Genomic DNA, 18,270 nt, shown 5'->3' on the forward strand with positions numbered 1-18,270 from the left:
ATTGTAGACTTTTAATGCTACCTGAATTAGAAAAATTGCCTTTAATCACAGCTGTGTGCTGTGTATTTACCGCACAGCAGTAAGTGCTCTGTTCGTGGTTTGTATTGCAGGATTCCTCTTCCACAGTTTACCTACCTCAGTAAGTACAGCTCCTTGTGTCTGTGTGATCATGTGCACAGAAGTTAGCATAAAGTGACACAAATTTGGACATAGAGTGTTTGCATATTTATAACTTTATGTGCTCTAAAAGCTTCATCATAACAAACTGTGTTTGTGTCTCTGATGTCCCAGAACCAACTGACAGACGAAGTGTTTCTGCTGATAATGGGCCACTAGATGAAGATAAGGTGATCCACATAAACATGGCGTTGTAAAACCAAATGAACCGAATGACTCATCAAACTATATTCATATGTTAAAAAATCTTCTGTTTCCCTCTGAATTCTTCTCAGGATGCAGATGTCTATAATAAACCCTGGTATGCCAGCTCATGTGACCGCAAGACTGCTGACGACGTTCTGCTTCGCTCAAATAAAGTGAGAATCATTTTACTTGCTGTTGTTCATCCATCTGAGCAGTACGTGGATTATTTCCCATCATCCCCTGCTGGGTTCGACTGTGAGCGCTTTGTGCTTTGTGTTCCAGGACGGGGCGTTTATGGTGAGGCAGAGCTCCGGTCAAGACGCACTGCAGCCCTACACTTTAGTGGTGTTTTACAAGGGCAGAGTGTACAACATACCAATCCGCTTCATAACAAGCACTCAGCAGTACGCACTGGGAAGAGAGAAGAGAGGGGAGGAGGTAGAGTGGAGAACGTTTCCTTTCTCTCATTTTGACTGTGTCTAGCGGTCGCTGTGGCCTACACCCTGGAGTTTGCAGGCTTTAATCAATGCTTTGCCCAATATGCTTTAAGTACATACAAACTGTAGAAAGAGCCATGTTTACGTCTGTCTGGGCAGTGTGTCCTGGGTGAGAAAGTTTATACAAAAGGTGGGAGTAAAGTTTGGCTGCAGCTTTTGGTTTTCAAGTCCATTAAAGCTCAACTTGTCTGGAAAATAATGTTTAGAACTGAATTATATTCAGGATGAAAAGGCCTTGAAATAACAGCTCAACCACAGGACACTTAAAATTCATATGAATGTACATGTTCCAATGTCCTCACCTCCTTCAGGCAAGGTCAGGTAGGTTTTACTGCATGTTTTATTCTGAAAGGTCAGATCCTCACCTGCTTCATACTGCACAACAGGATTTTTCACAGTAGACATTTTGACTTCTTATAGCAGGAAAAGCACAGGCGTAACTCAGTCTTTTCATGTCCCACTCAGCCGCCATGACAACTACTGTGGGACTTTACAGCTCTCAGCATCCATCCACAATAGTTGTTATCACGCCTATAAAACGTGACCCATCACATTGTGGGGTTGTTAGCAGGAAATCATGAGGGTGCTCTAATAAGCATGAATATTACACTCAGAATTTGCACACTCAAATTAAATTGAGAACAGTAAATGTGGCGCACTGTGTCATAACTAGGGCGTGATGTCAGACACAGATGGTGATGCTCTAAAACTGAAGCAGTTAAATGGAGCCATCACTGATTTTAATGTTGATCCTTTTCTTACTGTGACATATTAAAAAAAGACCCACATCAAATTCTTATAGAAAGGCTGTAGTAGTTGGTATTGTGAGGAGCACATTCTGGTCAACATTTGAATTCTTGATTTCTTTGTGCATGTTTCCCCTGTGTTCCTGGCAGTGGACAATGTTGCAGGTTTTCTGCCAAACCAACACTGAACTCATTTGGGTGCTGAATGTAGGAAGGCTGAGACCTGTGGGAAAATGATTCAGTGTTTGAATTAAAATAGTCTTATGAATCAAATCAATTCATAATACTCAGGTTAGCTAAAAAAAAAAAAAAGAGTGGCTTACTGCACTGTACTTGAACATTATACTTCACCTAGAAATGGGAAAAGGTGGAGTCAAACGCAGACAATATAACTGTCAATCACCTCAATTGTAGCACAGATCATCTCATAAATCAGCTTTTAAAATCATTTTAAAAAGCATTGGGCAACATTTGGAAAATGTAAAATTTCATCTGATAAACTCCATGTGATAATTTCAGTGGAATTTAAACATCTTTCTTCATCCTCCTTTTTCTTTCAGTATTTCAGCAGCGTCTCCCACATCATTGAGAACCACGTGAGGAATCCTCTGATGCTGATCGACACCCAGAGTAACACCAAGGACGCCACCAAGCTGTGCCACCCCATGAAGCCTTAGACGAGCCGGCGAACGGCCGAGTGATCGGGGTGTGCATCCCAACCTGCTGGGTTTCCTGTCAGACTGTTCACAGCACTGATCATGCGATGCTTCTTTCTTAATTAATCGAGGTGCTGTGTTCAAAGGACTGCACGCTGGACTTGCCTGCACTGCTGGCCATGCAGAGCTCAAGTAGCACTGACTCAGAAGACTTTTTAACTCATGTTTTATTAAGATTTTTTTTTTTAATGCTCTGTCAGTAAAAAAGTGTATTAAAGTGAATGCAAGGAATGAGACAGTGTTTCTGCAGCAGAGAGAAGCAGGAAGACAAATGATTCAGTTGTGACAGCAGTACTTTTAAAATGCAAGGTTGTATATTTTGTTTTAATTAAACTCTTTTCTTATGTTGCATCACTCAACTCACATCTTCAGCCATCACAAAAAAATACAACCAGGAAATGACAACAGCTTCATTTATTCTCTGTTCAACAAGTAATGCTATCATACTCATGCACATCCGTTGCATAACAAAAACTCGTAGGCACTTGGTGAAAATTCTCTGGGAATATTTTACAGTACCTCTAGCTGGACTATATACAATTATAAATCTTTTATCTAAATTGAAAAAGTATATATATATATATATATATATATATATATATACACACACATATACACACACACACACACATATATACACACACATATACACACACACACACACATATATACACACACACACACACACACACACACACACAGCGAGATACTGACTCTCCAGAGCTGGGGATATATGCACGATTTAGGTACATCTGTCCAAATTTCCTTGACTGACAAACACACACAAAGAGGAGCCACAGTTCCCTTTGCTGTGAATACTGAGGGATCATGGCTGCATAAGGAAATGTTTAGCCACAGTAGGACGCTGGTTGAGATTGTCAAAGGCTTAGGCCTGATAAGGTGAGGTAACAGGAAATATAAATCCTCCTTTCATAGTGCAATTAAAAGATAAGATTATCATTTCAAGTCAAACGAGAAAAACTCGTTGAGAGGAAGAAAAAAAAAAAAAAAAGGCCAGGCCTCTTAATCTTTAAAAATCCAAGTGTTTGAGCCACATCACAAAACAATGGTTTACTTTTTTAAATGAATCATGTCTTTAGGGATATCTGCTCCCACTGAATGAATGCATGAAAATATACCTCTTACAGATTTGAATATAATTTGGGGTTTATAAAAAAAAAAACCTGTACAAATCCACTGATTCATCCAAAGGCCCAAAAAAAGCATAAAGAAAAGTGTATAAAGACTAAACCTAAAGTCATAAATAAATGTTGAATAAAACAGCTTATTATCCTTTTTTTTTTTTGTTGTTTTTTTTTTCTCTTCTTTTTCTTAAACACAGTTTTGGTATATCTGAGTAACCTGTGGGTCTCTGCGTCCCATTCCAAAAACATAAATATTATAGCTACCACACTGTATAGCCTACCCGTACATAAACTGATCCATAAGATGGTATGGCAAATATACATGACAGTGTTCTATACAAGACTCCATACGACAGTGTACTTAAATCACCTTAAATAAAGCTATTGCGTAGACAAAAATACAAAAAAATACAAAGAACTAAATTGTCAACACCATGTCATTGTGACTGTAGAAAGTTTGTATCAAGCTACTCAGACTGGGAGAGAGACAAAGGTAAATGTTTAAATTACCCTGAGAACTTGAACCCTCCAGGAAGCGTGACAATGATTTGATTCTCCAACCACTCTTCATTAAGACCTTAAACAACTGAGGAGACTGGATCTCACTGTTTCCATTGTTGTTTTGTTGTATTGCAACGTCGTCTTTTTCCAGACTAGTTTTTGTTTTTTGTTTTTTTTTTTTTCATCCAGTGTGTGCGACATTCAAGAGTTTTCACAGTTTGGCCTCTTCCACTCCATCAGGTGTCGCTGCCGATGGACCATCCACGTTTCCTGACTCGCAAAGACCCTGCCGCAAAACCAGCAGCGAAACTTTGTCGCAGCATCCCTGCTGGGGGAGACTGCGCCCACTACTTCATACTTTTTCCTGCTCAACCTGCGAAATTTCATCTTTAAAATAAACCTCTCCTGTACTGAGTTATTACCAGACCCCACAGGGTCAGGTGGGGCATCTGTTGGGTCATTGGTCTCAGGGACCTCACCGTTCATGGCTGAGAGAGCCTTCAGAGTCCTGCGGGACAGCATGACCTTCTGCACCTCTCCTCTGTACCTGTTGACCACCTCCATGATCCTGGCCACCTCAGGGACGTCAGCATCTGGATGATTTAGCACCACGACAGGCTGGTCTCCCGCTGGACGCTTTACCAACTGAGATGGATTTATGGCTACTAACTTCAGGGTCCTCTCCTGGTTTTTTGGGACCGGTTGCCACCGATGCCCAGAGGCTGGTGAGGGCTCCTGTTGGATGGCTTTCCCCACAGGCAAATGGGTGCTGCTCAGGAGATCTGGGCAGGAGTGTGCAGGCACTTCTGTCTCTCTCTGCTCCAAACAAAAGGCATGGCTCAAATCCTCCAGGTTTACCTCACCTGTAAGATAAAGGCGACAACGCTAATTTGAAAATGCTTTTTTTTTTTTAAAAAAACAAAACAAAAAAAAAAAAAAAGGTTCTCTAGAACTCTTAAAATGTAAAATTTAAACAAAAATACTAAAATGCATGTCAAGAAAATACCATTGCTTGTTAAATCTTTAACTATAATGTCTATGTTGCAACTATAATTTGCAGTCTTACCCTGTGGCGTAATAACGGGTTGGGAAACAGAGGAAGACTCTGTGTAACTGCTGTGAGGAGTCGCTCCGTCAGCTGCTGAACTCTTCTTATTGTCCGACACATGGCGGCCGATACCGCTGCCTGATGTTTGCAGGGCTACGTTCTCCACTCCAGCCCCTCCTACAGCTGTTGAACTTGACTGTCCTGTCTTAGCAGCTGAACTTCTCTGGTCAACCTCCGTTTCTGAGAACTGCTGCGACTTCTCGGCATCATCTCGCATTTCTTGATGGGTCGACGGCGAGCCTTTGAGCGTGCAAGGCTCATTTTCGGCCATATTCTTAGACCCCATTGGCTTTGCAGCGCAACTCAGGATGAGTTCTTCTTTGCCTGGTTTCGACTGCAGACCTGCAGCGATGCCGTCTGGAGGATCATGCAGATCAGTCTTGGAGGCTTTGGTCCATTTCTCTGTTGGTGGCACATTTTGAACAAACTGTGTTGTCTTCTCTGTTGTTCTATGAGGGCTTGGCAGGCCTTGATAGTCATCCATGGGACCACCTCCTGATGGAGACAAAGAGCTTTGTGACACCCACTGCTTCTCCTTCACAGGATTCTTCTTCAGCACTATCTTTAACGGCAGTCCTGACGATCTTTTATCCACTTTTTTAGCAGCAGTCTTTCTTTTCCGTCTTCTTTTCTGCCTCTTATTTTTTGGTGGGACTTTGTTAACGGATGGCTGCTCTGCGCTCTCATTTGTCAGCTTCAGCTCACTGGAGATATTAATCACATCTTCATGCAGAGGCTCCTGGTGCTTTTTACCATGTTCCTCGATTTCCATGTCAGTCTTTAATACCTGATTCTCTCTGTTTTCCTGCATTTGAGTGCACTCGGATGCCCCACTCTGGGCTGACGCTAAGACGTCATTATGTAGTTTGATTTCAGCCTGCGGACAAGTCGTATGGTCATTCAGATTTGACTGACACCCATTTTGGTCAACTACACACCGAGCATCTTCAGCAGCACCTTCAGGGAAAACGGTTTCTTTATCTGATGGCGTCCCCCTTTTCAACCTTTTGGCGTAAGCAGCACCGCGCTGAGCTACAGTTATCTTGTTCTTGACCGTGAGGACAGTGAGATCCGACGAGTTCGACATGATGACATTCTCTGACTTCGGGTGGAGATTCACATCTTGAGGGACATTTGACAGAACAGTCTTAAGAGCCTTGGTCCATTTCTGGTCACCGGTTTCCCCGGCAACAGATTTCATCAAAAACTGTTGTGTCTCCTCTAGTGTTGTTTGTGGATCTGACAGATGGCAGTATTTATCCAGGAATTCTCTCCCTGGCAGAGACAGGCAGTCCTGTGTCAGCCAGCACATTTCCCTAACTGCACTTCTTGTTAATCTAGGCTTCATTTTTGGGATTGGGTCATTTGGTTTCACTGCGATGGAATGAAGCTCCTTCTTCTTCTTCCTCTGATTGCCATTCTGGCAGACATGGACAGCTTTAACGTGTTTAGTAATCAACCATTTCTGAGACGCCTCATAGCCACAGTGCTGACAGCGTAAAGTCTGAGTGGTTGTTTTAGGCCCAAACTGATTTTTGTCCTTTGTGAGCAGCGGTAGATCATCATCAGCTCCTTCCAGGCCCAAATTATGTACATACATGTGTTCTAAAAATACTTTAACGTCACCTGTGGAGAACCTCTGACACGTTTCACATGAATATTTGCCATTTTGGCAGTGACACATAGTCAGGTGAGCACTGAATTCAGGCCAGGTGCGCTGAACGTTGTCATTACAAATGCTGCAACTAGAAAAAGTGTCCTTGTGGCTTAACAGATGAACCTGCAGACAGGAGAACTCATGTGCGTTAAAAGCACACACGTGACAGGAAAAAACTGGTGGGCTCCCTCTGTGCTTCTCCTCAAAGTGTCTCACCAAGTCTTTGGGAATATATTCCGAGTTGTCCCTGCACTGAGAGCACGTGAACCTAAGTGTATTTCCACTGTCATTTGTCCTGGACTGACTCTGCTGTGCTTCCTGGGGGGTCTTCTTTGATGAAGGCCACACTTTGCTTTGCTCCCATTCTTCCGCTATCTTCTTTGGTCCACGCTTATCTTCACTTTGCATAGTTGGGGGCTGAACGGCAGTCTCCCTGAGGTGGAGCCGTTTGCGCCAGTTTCTGCTTCTCTTGTTGAGATGGTGTTTTTTATCTCCTGTGGAGGTAGCTGCAGAAGTATCCATTGAATCCATGAGTTTTCAGCTTTCTGAAAGTGCAGGGGGGAAAAAAACAACACAAATAACCAACTAGAAATAATGCAGCTTCAAGATGAATGTAACAACTCAATGAGTGCTTGTTTCATTCACTTTTGTTATGAAATGCTTTGAAAAGACCCAGCATGTTCTGTGTGCTAGACTGCTGTTACACACTGAACCCACAAACAGAGGCTGCATTCACGGTCGTGCTCTGCATACTATTTTACTGAAAGTCCACCTGTTGCTGGCCATGGTTCAAACTGGCTCTGCATGGATATGAATTCATCACACTCACATCAGGTATAAAACAAGGAACTCGGATCCTTATCAGCCTCCAGGTGCAGGAAACTGCACTTAAACTCACCTGCTCACACAGTAGTTACAAACTTCATACTCTGCCAACACAACTAAATGCGCGGCTAAAAAAAACACCAAAAACTAACAAATGCACTTATAAAAATACCAGAATTGTGTTCGGCAGGGCTTTTTCGCAGCAGGTAAATCGGCAAATCGAGTGGCCATTGTGTAATTTGACTTGACCACAACAAAGTGATGAGACTGCCTTTGTAACGAGCGACAAACGCCTTGGGAATTGAAAAGTTCCGATAAAAGTACCACACAGTGAACCCGTCAAAGCCCCTTCTCCCTTCGCGTAAAACACACGTTGTTACTTAGTAACCGAACCAACCGCTGTAACGTTTTTTCCGAAATAACGTTGGAGTGATTTGAATTAACGTGACGCACAAGAGCTTAGAAACACGAAATAACTTGAAGAATAAAAAGCGTGGCAACAAAGTTACACCGGACCCGTTTTTAAGCTTGCATCGAGTTATTACTGCAGCTAAACGCACCGGGTGGTGCAGATAAGTAATATAGCTGTAGTTCTTTGTGTAGTTGTCTCGGATTTTACCTTTTCTTTTGTGGAGAGCTTGACAGCTCAGCGAGTGGCAGCCATGATGGTCTCATCCGGGGATTACAGCCTCTGAGCTGCTTTAGCCTTTAGCTGGAGCCTCCGACAGAGCCGCGCCGTCTCGGGCCTACAGCCACACCGACGTGTTTCAATGCGAGCACCGCTCTCCGTGCACTAGTATCGTTATGGAGATAATTAACTTCAGTCAGCATACCGTAAAACAACACTAAAATGCTGTAAAATTACATTTCAGGCGATCTTTAATAAACCTCCGATAAAGCCTGCCTTCACCAGCCGGTAGCTCTCCAACAAATTAATTGTTAAAGGTCAGTCAAGACTGCAGGATGGTAAACAACTGGACTGAAATACGGTTACTGTCGAGTACAGTCAATGCATCCTTGTAAGGCTGCCAGGCAAGACCCCTGCAGTGATCTGCCCCAGATATAGCACTTTGCCCCCACCACAACACCCAGGTGAACTATACAAATGTGTTTAACTATTGAATATACTGCAGCAGTGCAGATTTGGAGTGAAAATACAAATGTCAGCCTATGAACAAGGCATTCCAGGACTTTGGTGGCTAAAAGGTTAGAGGCTCCAGGGCATCACATAATTAAAATGAACTTGTGTAAATGTGGAATGATTAAAAGATCAAAAATGCATGAATTTTGAGAAAGTTAAGTATAGACGTACTGTTACTATTAAACTTTTTGTATTAAAGGGCCAGTATGTGAGTATTTTAGTCTGAAGAGTTCAAACCCTTTCTAAGATTATCAATAGAAGGTGAAGAAATAATGATAATAATACATTTTAATGTTATGTCTAAGATCATCAATGTAGGTTTTGCAGCGATATCTACAGAAGTTAGCATGCTAATCAGCTAGCCCCAGCTCATTATACCACTCCATGCTTAAAGAGGTGATTGTGAGTCACTATAGTCTGCCCTCAGTCCATCATGAAAGGATGACGATGTTGTGACTGTGAGTGGGCTATAAACCTGTGTCGCAGTACAGACAGTTGAGACAGGAGTTGGTGCACTTAGTTTCCTGTATCTGTGATGCCTGGGTTTCACCCATGCCCTGCCGCTATAGGAGACTAGCGGCAGGTCTAAGTCTATTCACTCCAATGGGAGTCGTTAACGTGATCACAGATTATGATAAATTCTTTCACCTTATAGTCAACAAAATAAATATTGGATCCATTTTTCAGACAGACAAGTCAGGAGGAAGTTAACTTTGTTCGAGACCTGTCTCCGTCTCAGAGACTCACTCTTGTGAGACCTGGCAACACAGATAACTCTCGGTGGTTCTGGTCTGGTTTCACTGCTACAGCTGACGACGTCGCTTTCCAACCAGATTAACAGATGTTTAGAGGGGCTTAAATACAACTCATTAGACTGATATGACCTTGTACTTGGTTGATCAGATATTAAGCTTGCAGATAAACACAAGCAGCAAAACAATGCACAAATTTGTTATGTATCTAGTGTTGTATTGTTTTGTATTGTATTGTTTTCATGTTTTGACATGGACAAGTAATTGCGACCACACCCACTTAGGAGACAGGAAGTGTATACCATTTCATAGCATTGGTGCTACTTGTAATGTGTCATCTTTATTATAGAGTATCTTTGGTTGCAGCCACCCTCTCTTGACAACTTTCCTCCACTCTTTCCTCAAGCTCAGCAATTGATGCTGCTGCTGAAGCTGCTCTCCCTCTCCCTTGTGGTGCGTTGTCCTCTACTCCTCCGACCATTACATCTTCCCTGACTGACAGACTGGGTGTGAAATCATTGTCGTAACTGAAGAAAACAACCTCTCAGTTAGGCTACATAATCAGGTTTCAAGGTAAATCTGTGTGGAAAACATTGTTCCCAACATGTCAACAACTGCCCTGTGCTGAGGGTAGATTTGTTCAAGTTAACGTTAGCTCAACGCGAGGGTGAGTGCGGTAACTTGGTTGTGATTGGCCAGTGAGCCCAGTCCCAGAACACGCACACACGCACATAATGTAAAGCCCTTTATCTTACAAAACACATGGGAAGTGAAGCTGTAGCATACTTCTGCTATGACAGAGAGAAGCAGGATGCCCTTTGTGTCTGTCTAGCAGTTCACAAATACACACAATGAAGTGCTGCTCCCCACAGTTCAATAACAGCCATAAAAGTAGCTGACTGGGCTTGAGTTCAGTATATGTGAGACACTTTATTGCATCTGGATTGTAGGCTGTAGATTCATTCACCCCAGTCCTCTTTTTTGTAAAAATGTATTCACTGAGCAGCTTTAAAAACATGTAGCAAGTAATTTTAATATTTAACTTCATGTAGTTAAAAAAAAAGCATCTTGTCATTTTCTACTATACTGCCTATATACTGTATATCCTGTACACATAACCTTTTGACCTTTGGACAGAACAACAAAAAGATAAGGTAAAGATGAACATCTGAGTTGCCAAGGAACCTCTGATGTGCAGCAGAAAATCAATGGTTTAAAGTTAGAAACCAGATGAGTCATCCAAGATCTTTAGCATCACAAACACCCCCCTGAGAAGATAAAGTTCCCCCTGCAAACGCTCAGGAATCATTACACACCCGCCGATTCAATGTTACACCACTGAGTGGCAGATCGCTGACAACCTCTACTTCATACTTCTGTCAGACTCTTCTTAGAGAGAACAGCAGTGGGTTGTTCACACTCCTGAGCAGGTCAATGGCTGTCAGCTGCTCTCCACCAAGGAACTGCATGACACCAAGGGGAAGAAAAGCATAGAAGGGACAGCTCCCATCTCTCTCCACCCAGGACACCCTTTGTTTCCTGTGGGAGACAGTTCCAATCCATTAACAACAAGGCTACCCACCAGCTCAGATAGTATTACCAATCCTCTTAAGACTCACCCCCTGCATGCAACTGCAACCTCTGAACTGCTGTTTTTTATTATCTAAGCACAACATGGGACAACTATGATGTCTTTTTCAGTACATTCCCCCTCTTTCCATACAGACATGTTACAAAGAACATGCTTTATAGTTAATTTTCCGGACAATAAATGTCTATACTACAGTGAGATTGCCCCAGAAAGGCTTACACCCTTGTTCTACTTTCAGGAGGTTTTTAAATACATTTTATAATCTCAAGAGACTTCATTTTTCCCCTATAGCTCCAACCATAATCTACTGTACTGCTTGAACACATGTAACTACTGAATACTGTATGTCTTTAAAAAGTAATGCATATAATCTGCTGAGCCTTTAATGACATTTACAAACAACGTTTTTTATGCGTCATCATCAAATTCAGTTGTTCTGGTAACATGGATATAGTGGATTAGCTGAAAGTCCTTTTCTCTTGAAGGACAGTGAAGCCATTGTGTAACATTGATGTTGCCTTTAACCTATTTGGGTCAAATTGAATTGTGCTGTGCTGCTGGGGAAAACTGACCCATTTTGAATTTGAAATGACTCTGAGCATTTTGTCAACATTAAACATGCATGGCTTCTTTTTTGGGAGGAGCAAGTATGAGAATCGTTTCAATAACAACATAAAAAAATGTAATTGTTAATCAACTGAGGGGGTCAGACAGACCTGGTGAAACCAGACTGATTTGATAAATTTACTAATTACACTTCTTGTAACATCAGCTGGGTCTGAATGAAAATAGAACAAAGACAACATATCAAATGATGAAATGCTGAAATTTTAATGTTTTATGAAAAATATATGCTCAATTTGAATTTAAAGCCAGCAACACGTTGGGGCAGGGGCATGTTTTGAATTCAAATTAAGCATATATTTTTCATACAACAATATAAATTTCACAGTTTCAAAATTTGATATGTTGTCTTTGTTCTATTTTCAGTCAAATACGGGTTCACATGATTTGCACATCATCACATTCTGTTTCTATTAACATTTTACACAGTGTCCCAACTTTTTGGAAACAGGGTTGTATAATAAAACTGAAAACTGGCAATATCAGTTCAAAAGAAGCAGACTTTCTAAAGCCTAACACGTAAAACTGAGATTATTTCTTTTCTCTTCTTACTTCTAGCGTTGCTAAATGGCATATATCATTAACTATGAATAAAATGGAATATAGATTTTATTTAGAAATTGCTTCAAATGGCTTAAAATGTCCCAGGTTAATTTGACCTGGCTAATGTCAGCATTACCAAATTAACAAAAGGTGACCTCTTAGAGTGGATTAGTTCAAATGTTTACAATCTGCACATGTGCAACAGTGTTTAGATATCTCACATGCTACAGAATGCCATTTTCTGTTGTCCAAAAACGTATTCTTTGATGTCCCAGTCTATATTTTATAGTGGCCGAAGAGAAGTGGGCTAACTGATATGGCTATAGAGTTTATAGAAAGATTTTGTTTATGGTTTTAGAGTGATTAATTGTAGGGTTATCCCAATTAAGGCTGTATTTTTTAAATACAAGCTTACAGTAAATACTTTCCAGTGTACAAAGTGAAAAAAAGGTTACCAGTAAAAAGTTGTTTGTTTGTTTTTTTAACACATTGGCTGTTGGAAAACGATGTAGAGAAAGAACCTGAAATCTAATCAGATTCTCAATAATAGTATCAGTTCCTTATTATTTAGGTTTCCAACAAATTTAGAATCATCAATCAGTTTACATGTTAGAGTCATCTTACTGTCGAATACAGGACCTTTATGAATCATAATCTTTCCATACCCTCTTACTGGATATTGGCTACATCTGGCTGCCAGCAGTCTGCAGCGATTGGATATTGACAGTTGTTATACTCACTTGTAATTGGCTGCGTCCCGTGTGCACTATGAGTGCCAGTAATGGAATGATGCTTTCAATTGCTAATCGGAAAATACTCACTCGTTTCAGTTGCCTGACAGACAGTATAAATTCAGACTTTATATTAGATTGCTTGTTAAAAATTACATTCTACCAAAGCGTTTATTAGTCTATTTATTAGTCTGTTTTCCAATTTCAACAGTGAATCAAGGCTGTATGACGATGTTTTTAGCCTGCTTTAAAAAAAAAGATAAAAACATAATAAGACGTGATGCATAATTTAGTCTTCTATCAGAAAAATTGGTATTGATAAAATACAAATAATAATAATAAATCTGTTTTAACACCAGTTTTTGTGATTTTCCCCGTAGCTTCATTTCCGCCGGTCGTACGTGCGCTCTGAGCTTGAAGGCGTGTTTCCGGTGGCACTTGAAGGCAACTGCAGCGTTTGCTGAACTCGTGCTGAGCTGGGCTGACTACAAACAATGAGTGTGTGCAAGCATGTCCGGCTAGTTTGAATTGAACTTTACTTCAGTGAAACTGCCCGTAAAATTCTCTATATGTGCTCGTTGGGTGAGTCTCCTCTTGTGAACCTCAACATTTTTTATTCCCTAGTTTAGAGAAACACAGTGACCGACAGGAGATCGATCACGGTGCCCAGTCTTGATCCGGCACCGTGAACAGTTATGTGGGTGTTGCATGACACTGAGTTTAAGTGTCATTGTGTATCGGATAGGCTACTATCCTCATCTGCTGCTCCAGTTATTAGCTGATTTAGTTTTTGTCTCTCACAGGTTTCCAAAGAGCAGTATTAAATGGAGCTGGAGGACCAATGGTGGAGAGGACAGCTGGCTGCAGATATCTACCAAGCGCTACGGTACAAAGTGAGTGGGACACAATAAGTAGTGTGATGTCTACCAAAACATGGAAGACATGGAAAAAAGTTATTCTGGAGTTGTTTGTTTGTTTGTTTTTGTTTTGTTTTTGTGTTTTTTGTTGTCTTGTGTCTCTTGTCAAATTTATGCATAAAATATTGTTTTTGTTTCTTGCAATTTTATTTATTCATTTGTATTTCATCGTCTTTCCATCCCCCTGTTAAATCTGAGTTCTATGTATTAAGTGCATATCTGTGTATGCATTAAGGTCAATTAAACATTTTTGATAAAGGTCCCCCTCTGTTTTTAAATTTATTTTTAAGAACTATCCCTGCAATATATAACCCAAAGGCAAGAGAAAGATTTGCAGTTAAAAAGTTAAAAAGTAAAGTTGTATTTGCGGTCTGGAACTGTCTGATGGAATTATTGTCTTTGAATTATGCCAAGCACGTTTTTGTATTTCTGTACTGCTGTGCCTTATTACATACCAGCTAACACATGCTGATACCAGTATCTCTGTGATGATCTTATATCGGCTCAGACCAATTTATCAATCTAGTATAAGTGTGCGTTTGTATTGCATATATTTTCGCAGGTATTTTGTGTATACATAGTATTATAACAGATTATAACTAAAATAGAATTTGATGTCCATCAAGTTACTGTGCGCTGAGATCTCATCCACAACATGTTCTCTAACAGGAGCTCAAGTTGCCGTCCTACAAAGGCCAGTCCCCTCAGCTGAACTTGAGACGATACTTTGCGGACCTCATAGCCATCGTCAGCAACCGCTTCAGGCTGTGTCCTGCAGCCAGACACCTGGCGGTCTACTTGCTGGACCTCTTCATGGACCGCTATGATGTCACAGTGCAGCAGCTTCACATGGTCTCACTGTCCTGTCTTCTGTTGGCCAGTAAGTGTCACTGACTTCACACCACAGTGTCAAACCAATCAGTGTCTGCATTGGTGTTATGCTTGGTGACCGTGCAAATTTTCCTCTCTGCAGGTAAATTTGAGGACAGGGAAGACCGGGTTCCAAAGCTGGAGATCCTGAACAGCCTGGGATGCATGAGTTCCATGAATCTGGTCTTGACCAAGCAAGGTTTATTACACATGGAGCTGCTCCTGCTGGAAACCTTCCAGTGGAACCTGTACCTCCCCACAGCTGCTCATTTCATAGAATACTACCTGTCTATTGCCGTCCATGAGGGAGACCTCCATGATGGCTGGCCTATGACCTGCCTTGAGAAGACTAAACTATACATGGCCAAGTATGCTGATTATTTCCTGGAAGTTTCCTTGCAAGGTAAGTTTTAGGCCTATTTCTCTTGGAGCAGTTCAGCTGGGTCAGAGAATTGGGGAAAAGTTCAGTTTAAATCAAAAGAAATGATTCAGATTTGACATCGGTTTAACTGTCACCCTCCATACCGCCATAAAGGACTGTAATGAAATCACACTGCTGAGTTATCCTAACAGTGCACCACTGCACAAATGCAGAGGGCAGTAACTACAAAGGTAATTGAAAGAATGAAAAAAAAGGTTTTTAAGTTTTAAGGTTGTCCAGCAAACTGAATAACAGATATAAATACTGTAATCTGATTTTGGGTTGATTATTTTATGCAACAAAAAAATGATTGCCTTTGGATAATCCTCACAGAATACAAGAGGAAATGTACTATCTACCATCATCTTTGAGCTTTTCTTTCACTTTATCTAAATGGTTCAAGACATTCAAGATTGTTTGATTATCTACAGTAGAGCTGCAGAAGGGATTAAATGCAACTGCTTTCCTTCACATCTGTCTATCCACTATTAATATTTAGATTGGTTTAAATTTAATACTTTTTAATAATATATAAATTGATTTATTTTAAGTGATTTAAAGGTATCTTGACCACAAGAAATCAAATTTCTAAAGCTGACATGGCAGTTACTGCTACACCGCTAAGCTAGTTAGCTTCAGGAGTACGTTAGCTAGGTTTTTACGCCCTGTCATGATTGGACTTATGTGGCATTTATGCAGTTATGTGCAACAACACCCTGAATTATTAAGATGTCATTTAATCAAAATTGATTTTTTTCAGTTACACACGACAGTCAGGGAAAAAGTAAGGACTTTTAGTTTTTGCCCTAGCTAAGGCTAGCAGAGGCTATGTCGCTATCTAGCTAGCTTTCATTTGCTGTAGCACTCTTGTTGTAGCTGTTTAGCTGGCTGTCTTTCTATGGCCAGGAGTCAATGAGGACAACAGCTGCTTCAACAACCCACAAATTACTAAACCAGTGTGAAGTTACTAGAGTCTGGGCAGAAATACAAAGCCCAAACCCACAAACTTCACAGCCAGAATGCAGTTATACTGCCTTTTTTTTGGTTTTTAGCTCTGCTTTGTGGTTGCAGCAAATGTTATATGATGTTTTCATTGAACTTTATGGATTAATAGTATGAATATGAAAACGAACATCAGAAAGTCAGATTCTGGCCTCTTCTCCATTTTGACAAAATATGAAGTGACTGCATTTTTTCCTTTGCGTAGGAGTACAGTTTCTCAGCGCATGTGGTGATGGATTGCTGTGTTTTTTTTCTTTCTTCCCTCAGATCATGTGTTTTTGTGTTTTGCCCCCTCACTGGTGGCCGCTGCGTGTGTGGCCGCCTCCCGCCTCATCCTCCACCTGTCCCCTACGTGGCCACCCCGCCTGCAGAACCTCACGGGCTACACTTGGGACAACCTGGTCCCGTGTGCTGAGAAGCTACTCATGTGCGTATCTGTGTGTGGCTCCGATAACGCTGAAGTCCCTACACACTTGACAGTTGATAAAAATGACTGTAGTCAACAGGGACAATTAGAGACAGGAGTGTATCTTGGTGAGAGTGATGCAGATAGATGCTGACATCTCCCAGTACACGCTGACACACATTGTACAGTGACAATAGGATCGCACACACAGTAGGAGCAGACATTACCCCAAACAGTTAAGGCTACACATTCAGCAAGAGACGCACATCAGTGCATCATCTCATACCAAAGAATGTTTTCATTAATCAACAGTGAAACTCTTTGTCCCTTTTTCTTACTCAGGGCACATGACAGTGATGTCAAAGAGGCCAACAAGCAGAAGTGTCAGCAGCCTGGCCAACAGCAGCAGCAGCAGATGGTGTACCACAGTTCAGGCCAGACAGCCACTGTGGCCCAGTACCTGCACCGGCCCGGCGTGCAGTATCCGCAGCAGGCTAACCACAGGCCTGCGTCCTACCTCAGCCACTCCACCACCAGCCTGCAAGCTGCGAACGGCCCCCAGCACGGCAGCACCCAGCCCATCACCGCCTCACTGGATCCAAAGTCCAACATTACCAACAGGGCTTACCAAGTCAGCATGCACTACACCTGTGCTGCGCCGTGCTTTGACAGATGATGGATTTCCAGGAATTCTTCATTTGTGGGAAGGAAAAGAAAAAAGGCGGCGATCTGTTTCTCTTGAACAGAACAGAGTACACTGAAGGAAAAAGTGTGTTTTTAATTTGAAGAGACTTGATGAGATTGGTGCAGCACTTTGAACCATAAGGTGTTCGCAATGTGCAATATGCATGCTCTGCTGTAATTTTCTATGGCGAGCCTGTGTGAGGATTTTTTTTTTTTTTTTTGAGATATCAGGAGTGAATGTTGCTGTGAGCTAACTAGAGGCAGAGTTTGCACCACTGTACCGACTAGTGTTACTGTATAATTTAGCTACAGACCAAAAGTCTTGTATTTAATTAAGCCAAAGTACCTCAGAAGTATTGAACATATTTACCTTGTGCCTGTAGTCTTTATGACTACTACTATGCTAAGTTAAAAGGGCAGTAACAAAAGGGATTTACATGGGTTTGTGGTTGAGATTTAAAAAAAAAAAACACAGTTTGTGTCAGTGTTCTGTACCTTGTTTTTTTTTCATGAGTGTCATTTGTAAAACTTGGAAAGAATATACTCCTCTAGATGTCACAATTTATTTGCGTAATTGTTGCTCTTCTGTACACAGAGGATTTCAGTCAGTGCTGTGCACTTCTATGATGATAGTTTTAAATAAAATACATATCTGTGAGATCATTGTCTCTCTCTCTCTCTCTCTCTCTCTCTCTCTCTCTCTCTATAGTCTTTCTTTGATATGTCATGATATTGCCATAAATAGGTTCTGGTTTAAAACAGTATCTTTATAATTGCGCTGTCAAAATCCTGAGACATGAGTGATTGAGGACAACATCAAGCATCAACTTGTTTTTGTGTCTGTGGGAGAAAACAAATGTCTGAGTTCAGGCGTCTCAATCATCCAGTGCAGCTGAGACCAGTGGTGGAAAGTAACTGAGTAGATTTACTCAAGTATTTTAAGTAAGTACATTTTCTACTAAGTTCTATGTGTACTCCTACATTTCAGAAGAAAATGTTTCTGCTCAACTACATTGATCTGATTGCTTTA

The 18,270-nt window shown here is 41.2% G+C and overlaps 3 protein-coding genes across 6 annotated transcripts in view; 2 read left to right on the top strand and 1 right to left on the bottom strand.

Moving 5' to 3' along the window:
• Nucleotides 1-3,619, top strand: part of blnk (B cell linker) — a 24,324-nt gene extending 20,705 nt beyond the window's left edge. For 2 of the 3 annotated variants that reach the window (XM_071481311.1, XM_071481310.1), the window contains exons 20-24: nucleotides 111-139; nucleotides 292-347; nucleotides 453-536; nucleotides 646-801; nucleotides 2,167-2,673. In XM_071481311.1, the coding sequence (XP_071337412.1) occupies nucleotides 111-139; nucleotides 292-347; nucleotides 453-536; nucleotides 646-801; nucleotides 2,167-2,283 (442 nt within the window). In that variant the 3' untranslated portion in view covers nucleotides 2,284-2,673. Of the gene's footprint in view, nucleotides 1-110; nucleotides 140-291; nucleotides 348-452; nucleotides 537-645; nucleotides 802-2,166 lie in introns of all 3 variants that reach the window. The other variant, XM_071481312.1, reaches the window with a different exon arrangement.
• LOC139623242 (RE1-silencing transcription factor) lies at nucleotides 2,718-8,762 on the bottom strand. Of its 2 annotated transcripts, none has more exons than XM_071481309.1 (3): nucleotides 8,178-8,762; nucleotides 5,035-7,278; nucleotides 2,718-4,831 (listed from the first exon to the last, which is right to left on the bottom strand). In XM_071481309.1, exons 2-3 carry the CDS (start codon nucleotides 7,262-7,264, stop codon nucleotides 4,170-4,172), a joined length of 2,892 nt encoding a protein of 963 aa, XP_071337410.1. In that variant the 5' UTR covers nucleotides 7,265-7,278; nucleotides 8,178-8,762; the 3' UTR covers nucleotides 2,718-4,169. The 2 variants fall into 2 exon arrangements, with proteins under 2 accessions (XP_071337410.1, XP_071337409.1); XM_071481308.1 differs by lacking the exon at nucleotides 8,178-8,762 and adding an exon at nucleotides 7,632-8,155.
• A 2,462-nt stretch (nucleotides 8,763-11,224) lies between these two features.
• Nucleotides 11,225-17,893, top strand: ccnj (cyclin J). Its single transcript, XM_071481313.1, has 6 exons — nucleotides 11,225-13,522; nucleotides 13,744-13,833; nucleotides 14,527-14,737; nucleotides 14,831-15,130; nucleotides 16,418-16,577; nucleotides 16,899-17,893. The coding sequence occupies exons 2-6, from the start codon at nucleotides 13,765-13,767 to the stop codon at nucleotides 17,230-17,232; spliced, it is 1,074 nt and encodes a 357-aa protein (XP_071337414.1). The 5' UTR covers nucleotides 11,225-13,522; nucleotides 13,744-13,764; the 3' UTR covers nucleotides 17,233-17,893.
• Nucleotides 17,894-18,270: the final 377 nt, after the last annotated feature.

Source organism: Trachinotus anak, unplaced genomic scaffold, assembly GCF_046630095.1.
Source record: "Trachinotus anak isolate AG129_WGS33_773 ecotype Australia unplaced genomic scaffold, CSIRO_AGI_Tana_v1 ptg000007l, whole genome shotgun sequence".
Classification (NCBI taxonomy): Eukaryota; Metazoa; Chordata; class Actinopteri; order Carangiformes; family Carangidae; genus Trachinotus; species Trachinotus anak.

Bases quoted from the DNA above. Each gene is read 5' to 3' on its own strand.
- LOC139623242 (XM_071481309.1), bottom strand. From the start codon at position 7,264: ATGGATTCAATGGATACTTCTGCAGCTACCTCCACAGGAGATAAAAAA. The intron at 4,832-5,034 runs GTAAGACTGCAA...TTTATCTTACAG, and splicing joins ACCCGTTATTACGCCACAGG to GTGAGGTAAACCTGGAGGAT.
- ccnj (XM_071481313.1), top strand. From the start codon at position 13,765: ATGGAGCTGGAGGACCAATGGTGGAGAGGACAGCTGGCTGCAGATATC. The intron at 14,738-14,830 runs GTAAGTGTCACT...TCCTCTCTGCAG, and splicing joins GTCCTGTCTTCTGTTGGCCA to GTAAATTTGAGGACAGGGAA. The intron at 15,131-16,417 runs GTAAGTTTTAGG...TTCTTCCCTCAG, and splicing joins CCTGGAAGTTTCCTTGCAAG to ATCATGTGTTTTTGTGTTTT.